The sequence below is a fragment of the Labrus bergylta genome, chromosome 5 (genome assembly GCF_963930695.1).
Source record: "Labrus bergylta chromosome 5, fLabBer1.1, whole genome shotgun sequence".
NCBI lineage: Eukaryota > Metazoa > Chordata > Actinopteri > Labriformes > Labridae > Labrus > Labrus bergylta.
The window spans coordinates 15,127,962-15,139,109 of NC_089199.1; the positions used below are offsets into that span (position 1 = coordinate 15,127,962).

The window sequence follows — 11,148 nt, forward strand, 5'->3', positions numbered from 1 at the left end:
AATATACATGAAATAGGCCTAGCCTAAATTTAGTCTACAAAAAAGCAAAGAAAATTAGGCCGACACATGTTTGGTATACTACATTTGTGTTTGTATATTTCGGAGTGTATGTAATCATGTGTGTTGAACAGTCTAAATGTGTGTCCAACTATGAATCCGCACATTAAAAAAAGAATATGATACCATTTAAACCATCATTTTGGCTCATTTGATTATTTGCAGTCTAAAACCACACTAAGGGCTTGTTAGGGGGGAAAGGAAAGAAGCAAAGATGTTGGTACGATCTTCTTATTGCTCATACCTCCTTTCCTCTGCATTGATTGCTTTGCAGCATCAAAATAATCATTACAAACAGGAACATTTAAATGATCAACATCTGCATTTATATCAATATCTTTTTGCATTAGCCTACTTGATCAATCAAACAGGAAATGTATCCCAATCAGCAGTAGCCTTCTGAAAGACCATTTCTTGATTCCTTCTGTATCCACTAAGCCTACCTCGTTCCTCTGCTTCCATGAACAAACTCCTGCCATTGACTCTGACACAAATGGCTGCACCTGTCCTGGCATGTAATTCTTTATAGCCTATACCACTTCCATCAGCACACAAGGTTTTCCGCTTGCCATATTTCCACCAGATATTTCAGGAATCGTCTGTTTGTTGTGACATCACTTGCGTCACGTTGAAGTGGGCGGGTCCGGAGGCAGCAGGAGGAGGCTGGTGTATGCAGCATGAGCATCCGTCAAACCCTGTAGTCAGACCCGAGAGGAGCTACAGGGAACTGTCGCTGATCAGGGAACGACTAGCGACCAAAACTTCACTTGCCAACATGTCCGACGAAGAGCAAGAGCAGACCATAGCCGAGGATCTGGTGGTGACCAAGTACAAAATGGGTGGAGACATCGCCAACCGTGAGTGGAATCTGAATGTTGTTTCTATTAGTGACCTCGTAAGCGGACCTCCTGCTGTCGGCCTGCCGTGCAGCCACATAATGTTAGTTTACCCACACAGCAGAGGCAGACATGTGGTTTACTTGCCAGACACACATATGCTATTGTAGCTGGCTAGCTGGGCTGTATTTACTGTGGGGAGCTGTGTGTAACTTGGCTAAGCCTGGTTCACATGACACTGTGCTGGGCAGGCGAACATTACAATGTGACGTCAGACAGTCACCGATATGTGACAACTTTTACTTTTACTATAGTTTAAAATGACAATGATGAGCTCTGTTTTCATCACATAATGCTTCACAAACAACGCTTAAAGCTTTACTTTTCTTTATGTTAAATGTCTACATTTACAACTTAGATGTCAGTCGTTACATTACCATATAGCCATTCTTCTTTCTTCTGTTGCTTATAGTCAACAAATATACTCCTTCATAGGGAATTTTAATTATTTTTATTGTTCATTGTACTCTGTATTTCATTTCATTTCATATTTGATCTATTTGCTCATTTCAGAGTATGGTTTCAACACAATAAAGCAAGAAATATTGTCTCATAATACTGAAACACTGTTCATGAGCAAACAGGAGCAGGAAGAAGAAAACGTGTAATAGCTGCCCCTTTCTGAATAACACAAGATACTGTTTAACAGAATGAGATGGCAAACCTGTTGTTTTATCATTCTTTCACAAAACAAAAGTGGTATCTGGGATGTATAATTATCTCTGATCATTCCTGGTCTAACATCACAGCAGCAGTACATGAATACATATAGACTACGTATATTCACCTGCACAGCTGCATCTGCTGTTTTCCTTCTTCTTCTGTCCTTTTTAATTGTTTGCGGTTTGTCTCCTACAGAGGCTCTTCGTCTGGTGGTGGGTTCAGCCAAGCCGGGGGTATCGGTGCTCAGCCTGTGTGAGAAAGGGGACGAATACATCATGACTGAGACTGGCAAGGTCTTCAAGAAGGAAAAGGAAATGAAGAAAGGTGAGGCAAGGAAGACATTAGTTGGCTTGTTGTTATTTGAGTGAACAATGTTGGATCTAATTATAGGAAGAGTCTTGTTGGCTTTGTGTTTTTGACTAGTTTAAATAACAGCGAGGATATTTAAAACAACAAATAATACGTTTCTAAGTGAATTTTTAAATGTGTCACTTCCTCCATCAATGTGCAGTTCATTTTGTAAAACCTGTAGATCATTTCTAAATGAAGACTTGGTGGTTTTCTTTTCCCTCCCTAGGCATTGCCTTTCCCACCAGCGTCTCAGTCAATAACTGTGTTTGCCACTTCTCTCCCCTGAAGAGTGACCCTGACTACACACTTAAAGAGGGGGATCTGGTCAAAATGTAGGAACCGTGCTCTGCAGTAAATGTTCCCCCCCTTCCCTTTGTGTCTCGAGTCTTCCAGTGTGTTGTCCTCTCTTCTTTTTCTTTTGTTGTTATATCTAGAATTCTGTGTGCAGGTTTTCTCTTTTTCTTTTGACCATCTGCTCCATCACTAAGGTCTCGTCTTCCTGTTCGTCCTGTGTGGCAAACGACAAGTAAGGAGGGACGTTTTAAAATGTTTTTAATTTATTTAAAGTGATACTTTTCAGCTTTGGTGTTCCATTCACCTATATCCAATTTATCACACCTTTCTAATGCAATGTTGTCACTAAAAAAGGAAGTCCTCTAAACTTATTTGTTGTGTTGCCACCTATGTCTTTGTCCCCTTGTTATGTCTTTGGTGTCTTAATGTAAATGTACAGTGTTGCAAGCTGTTCACTTAAGCTCATGGGGTTGTGGTTACACTCAGCAGGTTTGTGTTTGTATTACTTTAGAGACGCTCCTAGCCCGGCCCTCTGGCTGGGCACGTCGATTCAATTTGTTAGGGTCTGCAGTGCTGCTCCCTTGAATTCACAATAAGTCCTTAACTGTATTCCAGCTGATGTACAGCCAAAAATAAATTCACCTTGGAATTTATCTTCTGTTTAATAGCCTATTTTTTTTATTTTTGCCTGACCTTAAAGTTTACTGTTTGGACTTTAAAAAGTCCCATTCTCTAAAGTGCAGGATAGTTGACCTGTTGTCCTTTCAGAGTTGCTTTGATGAATTGCTCCCTGGAGCAACATTAGTAATCTTGACAGGTGGTTGGCAGTTACACTTGAAATTAACTTGAAGGCTGATCAATCTAATTTGTTGAATTGTTATTTCATGCTTTGCTCTGCTCTTTCCCTCCTTCCTGATGTAGAGATCTAGGGGTTCACGTGGACGGCTTCATTGCCAATGTTGCTCACAGCTTTGTGGTGGGAGCCAGTAAGGTGAGGACTTTCTTTATTCTGTCCTTGTATCACAAGACCACTTCACCTAGACATCTGAGTGTTGAATATCATGGTTAAACTTTCAGTCTCTTTCGGGCGGTATAAACAGATGAGGACCAAAATGCTTCTGGTTGCTACAACCAATCAGAACAGAGAAGATTGAGGTAGCAGTCGGCTGCTAAACAAGGAAGATAGTTACAACAATCATTTCTGGCTTTGCTTAGTAGCCGTCACTTACCATTTGTACATATATTGAATTATGGTCCAGTTTGTTAAACTGCCAGCTGTTTCTGTTGTTTATGAAAATGCCTCCACCTAACTTAAACCTGCCCTGTATGTGACAAGACAGTTGTGATTGGCCTTGTCTGTAACAGGTTGGGTGCTGAAGATCTTACTTAACAAAAGTGGACACAGATGCATCTGCTATAGCAAATAAAACATGAGCCTGCAGATATGCCGGCTCTATTCTCAGTGTTGTTTACTTTCTTGAAGGAGCAACTTCAAATCTTCTTTCCACTGTGTCGTATTTCTGCAGGAGAACCCGATCACAGGCCGGAAAGCTGATGTAATCAAAGCGGCTCATCTGTGCGCAGAAGCAGCTCTTCGCCTTGTTAAACCTGGTAATCAGGTACATGCAACCACTTCCTCACAGTCTGTTCAGTCGCAGAAATAATATTAATTGTGGTTAATAATAATGATCCATTCTTCGCAGTGGAATGCTCTGATCATGAGTGATTGAGACGGGTCTTATTGGGAAGTTTCGAACACTCTGACTACATGTGTCATGCAGATCTCCTATTGATCCTCTTATAGTTTTGCTCAGCTGATCTTACTTTTATAAACATAGAAAAAAAGATCACATTATTGGCCATGCTTTGAAAACATCCCAAAATGATTGTTTGTCTTGACTGACTTCATTTCAGATGTTGTTTTATTTCATATGTTATTGGCCAGGTGGGGTTAATCTTGACTTTTAGATATTTTCATAAGGTCTCTTTTTCCCCTCCCTCAGAACACTCAAGTGACAGAAGCCTGGAACAAGATTGCTCAGTCCTTCAAATGCTCACCGATTGAGGGTAGGTGTCTGATTCAAACACCGGGCATCTCGGTGTGAAGTGTCATGGAAAAGGTATTCAGGCCAGCCTCAAGCTCTCACATTTAGATTGTTTTGTCCTTCAATTCCACATTTTTTTATAAAACAGGGGATGATTTAATTTTTTTTTTAGACATGAAAGCTGTTTTCATTTAGGTGATGAACGTTTCCTTTTTAATGTTAAACTGTCTGTTTTAAAGGAATGCTGTCTCATCAGCTAAAGCAACATGTCATCGATGGAGAGAAGACGATCATTCAGAACCCTTCAGACCAACAAAGGTAAGACAAGTCACTTGAATACTATTTAAATCACTTTTTACACATAGAGCAAAGTGTAGATTATAGATGATGCATGCATGTATTTGCAGAGTGGGGTTCAATCTGTTAATCCACATAGTTATTCCAGTTTTCTGCTCCTGGATTTTATTTTATTTTGTCATCAGTCCATAAACGTAAAGGCAGGGTTGGTCATTTTCGAAAACTAGCATGATTTTGAAAGTAGCACACCCCCTCCACTCTATTCTTCCTCAAAAGCCACGCCCCTCACTTACATGCACAAGTGCTGTTGATCCAGAAGCGGACCTCAACTCATTCTTGGAGTGTGGGCAATTGCCCGCATGGGGTATATAATGAGTAAGGAGACAGGGAGACATGATTGGTTCATCAGATTGGTACCTCGTGGCAGACATTGGTTGTATTTTGTCAGCACCTAAAGACAATTTCAACCAAAATCTTAAAAAAGTGTATCTGGAGAAAATTACCAACCCTGCCTTGAAGAATTGTTCTCTACTCACCTAACACCATGACTCGTGATGTCTTTTTGAGCAGGACACATTATTTTGTAATTCTTTCTGGTATAATACCATTACATCCGTGTATAACAAAGTGTACGGTCTAGACCTGCTCTTTTTGTACAGTGTCTTCAGATAACATTTGTTAATTGATTGATCCGAAACTTGGCTATTGTAAGAGTCTGACCGATTTTCTTATTCTTATTATTATGATTATTTTTTGCAGAAGACTGGCGGTGCAACAGATCATAGCACACCCCAGGGTGTGGACCACATGTTATGGTGTTTTTTGTTTTTTTTACTGCTGCTAAACTCCTGTACAGATCCTGTAAAAAGAATACTTGTATTAAAATAATACAGCTTTTTATATTCCAGACTGTTGTACTCTGAATTTTACTCTGAACTCTGAAGTATTTAGGGGATGAGGTACATCACTACATGGAGATGCATTGCTGGCCATTGTGCTGTTATAATGTATACTTACAGTTATGGTTAAGTGAGGAGTCAAAAAAAATTCTACAGACTTGTTCTTTTTTCTTTTTTTTTGACTTTTTTTTCTTTTGGTCAAAGTGGATATGTGACACAAACGTGATCCAATCTGTACAACCAAAATTACAACCGGAAACACTTGACTCTGGAAGTTTTAATAAATGTTGTAGTAGTTGTGTGGCTGTATTTCTTGAGTATAAGTGAGTTGCTCATCTTTTGGCTGTCGTCTACACTCGTTTCAGGAAGGACCACGAGAAGGCAGAGTTTGAGGTACATGAAGTCTTCGCTGTGGATGTGTTGATAAGCACCGGAGAAGGAAAGGTCAGTGTCTTTTCTTTCAGTTATGACCCACTGATGCCAAGTGTTTCTGATCCCTCTCTAGCTCATAAACATTTCTGTGTATAGAATGCGTTTATTGTTCTTTGATTATGTCGTTTCCTTTAAGGCCAGAGATGGAGGTTACAGAACCACTATTTATAAGCGGGACCCCAGCAAGCAGTATGGCCTGAAGATGAAAACATCCCGTACGTTCTTCAGCGAGGTGGAACGCCGCTTTGATGCTATGCCCTTTACTCTTCGGTATTAACACCACGTTCAAAATGTACTTATTTATATAGTTAGTCCCATAACTGATGTTTTTTAAGTAGATTTTTCTTTTTACTTCAGAGCCTTTGGGGATGAAGCCAAAGCTCGGCTGGGTGTGGTGGAGTGTGCCAAACATGAACTGCTACAGCCTTTCAGTGTTCTACATGAGAAAGAAGGCGAGTGTTTACTTCTTTCTTTTTTTCAGTTTCTTTTTCTGTCTCCGTCTTTAAAAAGATTTCACTCTTTATTGACTGCCACCTTCTCTCTGTGCCTGTGTTCTCAGGAGAGTTTGTAGCTCAGTTTAAGTTCACAGTCTTGCTGATGGCCAATGGGCCCCACAGAATCACCAACGGACTCTTTGATGCAGAGCTCTACCAGTCAGAGCATGAAGTTCAGGATCCAGAGCTGAAGGTAAGATCGTCTTGCGTTAAACATCATGTTTCCATCATACTGAAATGCCTCTCCTCCTTCCCAGACTTTACTACAGAGCTCTGCAAGCCGTAAAACACAGAAGAAAAAGAAAAAGAAGGTACATTGTTATTCAAGCGATCTAAAAGGATTCATTCATCTTTCTATGACCTCCATTTGCTGATTTGTACCGACATTTCTCATCCCGCAGGCCTCAAAGACGGCAGAAAACGCAACTGGACAGCCAGCTGAGGAAACGGAAGCCGTAGAATAAATAAATACTGTCTTTTCACACGCAAGACCCCAAAGAGAAGCAAGAGGAAACATGACAAATGGCTCCCTCCCATCGTACACCTGGTAGAGGCGATTTCACTGTTTTAAACACAAGATCTTTCAAAACGTAATAAATATGACTCTGTTCTTTGTGGATAGTAAACCCTTTGCTGCATTTGGTGGGAGTAAAATGTAAGAATGTAAGGATGTGTTGTTACTTTTCCCTCCTGGATTAGGGAATTAAAAAATATTTGCAAACAGTTGAGCAACTTTGAAAAGGCTTGTTGCCAAAAGGTTAATTGAGCAACTGATGTCTTCTTTTAAAAATACTCAAATCTTTAGGTCCTCTTCATGCTTGTTGTAAATGCAGCTGCATATGATAGTGGTCATTACAAGGAGTTTCAGATGCTGTTGTACTTTGACAACAAGTTCTAAAAAGCTGTCTTAACTTCTTTGTGGTTAAAAAAACAAATCTTTTATTACAAGGTTATTGAGCACTTTGTCACCTGTGTAACAAAAAGCCGTGAAGATGGGTGAACGTTTCATAACACTTTGTTTTTTCTGAACATCATGCAGTAAAGGGTTAAATCATAAATTTGTCTCACTTTTGAACTGCAACTTAATGTACCATGCTTACAGGGATTGTACTATAATAGATGTTGTAACCAGAGTAAGTGTTTGGAGGTTTGTCCTCATAGGGCCTGTTCACGGCTCAGGCTGAAGCGGTGTGTTTGAACCACAATAGATTTTGTTAAAGCAATAACCTGAACAGAAGACTGGAACAATTGAAGTTTACAAGCCAGTTGCGATCAGCTTGACTTTAGGGAACAAAAATGCTACGTTTACTGCCATTCCCCTTTGAATTTTATGAAAGGATGGAAACCTTGATGTTGCACTTTTGAACAATTTTTCTATCAGATATCTGTTAGTCATACATGTCATTAGTCCTGTGAAGCATGGAAACTGAAGCTAAAAAACCTTTATCATGAGTTTCATGGGTTTTTGTCATGGATCAGTATGAGATCATTTGAGGTCTGAGTTTCATCCTCAGGTCTGTGACTGTTGGCAACATTTGTCAACCAGTTGAACATGTTGAGAAAAGTGAAATCCTGCTTTGTAGCTCAGTCATTGGGCAATGTAACTTTACATCTATGAAATAAATTTTTCATAAACATTTTCATACATCTCTGTTTTTTTCGGTCGGTTTAAGTTGTTGAACTAGAAGGAAAATATGATGCAGCATCAATTTGAATGACCCTTATTCTTATCTTTCTAGCCCGTATCATGTCTGTAAATAAACACCCAGAACTCTTACAGGTAATAAGATATTTGGATATTATGAATCCCAAATTTTAATCAGGTTACGTGATTTTTTTGTTTGATTTTATGGATTGAAAATGATCTGCTTAGTAACTTACAGTAAAAGCTAAATCAGTACAATGGTGTGGTGCACTGATGCCTCTTGACAAGCTTGCAGAGAGTACCGATCCAGGCAGCAGGGGCCTTACCATGTGGAGCTGGAATCCTCTTGCTTCCTCCAAATGGGGTGTGGACCATGGTTTTAAACTGCAACCGTACTGGAAAGAAGATAACCCCTTTGGAGGCAGAAAGTTAGTGACGTGTTTAGCACTGATGCCTCGCAGTAAATCGGCCCAGTGTTTGAGTCCCATTAGGGAACAACTATTTTATACAACTGGTAAGCACTGAGAGGCTGCACAGTGATGTGGTGGTTAGGAGAGATGCCTCATTGTGAGAAGATTTCGTCAAATAAATAACTCATCTCTACAGCCTACCTAGAATGATTATTAAGCATACATATTATGATATATAATTATTATTATTTATTATATTATTAATTATTTTATTAATAAATAATATATAATATAATAATAATTTATTATAAATTATTTGTATACCCTTTGGTAAATCAGCTCTTTTGGTTACTGTTCAGTTATTTGAAGCATTGAATGGGTCGTAATACTGAAGCGGTTATAATAGTTGGTTTCGCTGTTGACGCCTCTCGATGGGACAGAAACCGGGGACACTAATGACTACATTTCCCAACGAGCTAAGACAACTGGCGCTGGATGATGACGTCGCCGAGTGTATAAATAACGCGATCTTTCTTCGTCACATCCTCTTTCCGTTGCTGTTCTCACTTTGAGGTAAGGAAACCTGCATGACCGCCAACTAAATCCAATTGAATCTGCTCTTGTTTTAAGTCATCCACGGTCATTAATATCTTGTATTGTGCTTATTTACAGAAACTTCTCCACACGATGAGAGCAAAGGTAAGGAAACGAACTATCAAGCAATTATTTAACTCTTCCTGTTTCAGACGATGCTGCTTGCTAGCTAGCTACTGAATTTTAGCTCATTGGCTGCTTTGTGTTGTCCTTTTAGATTTTCCAGCTCAAAGTTCTCTCTATAAGTCCTTTAAAGCATATCACCGTATTGAGACGTAAAATTTGTAGTATAGTAAGCATGTTTTCATTGCGGGGTAAAGGCGGCAGTGTTGGTGCATGATGTTTTCGGTCATTAAATGGGAGGGAACACATGGCATAAACAACTGCATTAACTCCTGTGTGTCCTCTTGTCTTCTAGTGGAGGAAGAAGCGTATGCGCAGGTAAGCATTCATGAATTGTTCACACTTCAGCACGTTTTATTTTCCACACATATTTTACATGCGCTCCTGTTAAAAGTGACTAAAGTGGAAGTTTTCTGACATGACTACAACTGGAGGTGTACGTTTTACACCTTCAAATTAAACTTGTCCACAATTATGAGTTAATACTTGCTAAAATAAATTTCAGTTTCTCAATTTTTGCTGATGACATGAAGTAATGTTCCAAACCTTGCTCTCAAGAGTACCTTCAGCTGCAGTGTTTCTGATGTAGTAATTAAACTTATGGAGTTTAATAACATGCTTTGAAGGTTTAGTTGATTACAGTTAAACAAAAAATACACCCCAGTTTCCTAGTCATTCTGGTACTAAAACCTGTCTCTGTTAAAACAGGGTTGTTTCCCCTGGAGCTTAATGGCCACATTAACTAACTTCAAATATTTCTGAAATATGATGTAGGTTTATTTAAACAAGAAAACATCTTGTAGGCCTGAATACCAAAGCCCATTTTCCATTACATGAAACTGGAATTCAAGTATTCCTCAATTTAAAGGTAATCTGTGTTAAATCTTTGTTCATGAGGAGTAGTCCAATCCCAAATGCAGACTTGAGTTAAATCTCATGTGGGGAAAGCTGAAAAACATGCATTTACTTGACATTATTCACCATGCCTGACTTGGAACTGATTCATTATAAAGAGCTTGTAGGTTTACATGTTGTCAGGTTTTCCAGCTCTCATGTCCACACTAATTATTAATGAAAGATTTTAACCTTTTTTTGTTTTTTGGTAGCTTATATGATCTGGTCTAAAACCCAGGGTGTGAAGTATTTTGGTCATGCTTAAAGTGGTGTTTGGTTCCCAACAGGCTGAAGCGTAAAAGGAGAAAGATGAGGCAGAGGTCAAAGTAAGCCCTCATTGCATCAGCTGTGATCCTGTCAAAGCCTCGCCAGATGACTTGACCCCCCCCCTCCTTCAGTGGATTGAAATCCTCCACCCCGATGTCTGACAACAGAGCCTCTAACTGAGCACGCTGTGGACATCTGACTGGAAGATGGATGACACTGGACGGATCTCTCACCATCAGAACTGCAGCTGCTTTGTTCATGGACCAGAATACGATCTCTTGACCTTCATGTGGTGTATTGAACAATAAATGAACACTGTTAAAACTTAATCTCAGGTTTCAGCCTCTTAATTTCACATTTTAGGAGTAGTTTGAAAATGAACTTGTCTGCAAGCACGATCACGAACTGTTATAGCAGCGCAATCATCGCTGAAAATTATCTATGGAGAAGAGTGGGAACCCTGTAATAGTGTACAAAATGCTTATTCAATAACTAAATGGCTCAAGATTATTACATTAAATTAGGATAGAGTAACTCGTCAAGCACATGTTCTCATTGGCAAAATGTAATATTTCTGCTCAACATTCAGCGCATGAGCCTCTACTTGATGAGGTCTGGTCAATACTGAAACAAATCAGCCACTCCTATAACAGCCCACGAGATAAAATAATTAACATTCAGGTCGGCGTAAAGCATCTCATGGTAGGCTGAAATGTCATTTATGTTCTTGTAAACCTTTTTACTATATTTCTGCATTTGAATTTATTGAGGTGATATTAAACAGCTT

At 39.3% G+C, this 11,148-nt stretch overlaps 1 protein-coding gene across 1 annotated transcript; it reads left to right on the forward strand.

The window, feature by feature from the left end:
- The first annotated feature begins 727 nt into the window (after nt 1–727).
- On the forward strand, nt 728–10,690 carry LOC109993755 (proliferation-associated protein 2G4). The gene is made up of 15 exons (XM_020646825.3): nt 728–914; nt 1,812–1,940; nt 2,194–2,299; nt 3,183–3,252; nt 3,788–3,880; nt 4,265–4,328; nt 4,546–4,624; nt 5,868–5,946; nt 6,071–6,204; nt 6,292–6,386; nt 6,494–6,621; nt 6,686–6,739; nt 6,830–9,182; nt 9,496–9,518; nt 10,382–10,690. The coding sequence occupies exons 1-13, from the start codon at nt 728–730 to the stop codon at nt 6,890–6,892; spliced, it is 1,281 nt and encodes a 426-aa protein (XP_020502481.1). The 3' UTR covers nt 6,893–9,182; nt 9,496–9,518; nt 10,382–10,690.
- The last annotated feature ends 458 nt before the right edge of the window (nt 10,691–11,148 follow it).

What these genes read in the sequence shown, in the direction of transcription:
- LOC109993755 (XM_020646825.3), top strand. Translation starts at nt 728, where the DNA reads ATGCAGCATGAGCATCCGTCAAACCCTGTAGTCAGACCCGAGAGGAGC. An exon ending in AACCCTTCAGACCAACAAAG is followed by an intron (nt 4,625 to 5,867) that starts GTAAGACAAGTC and finishes CACTCGTTTCAG; the next exon opens with GAAGGACCACGAGAAGGCAG. An exon ending in AGAAGAAAAAGAAAAAGAAG is followed by an intron (nt 6,740 to 6,829) that starts GTACATTGTTAT and finishes CTCATCCCGCAG; the next exon opens with GCCTCAAAGACGGCAGAAAA.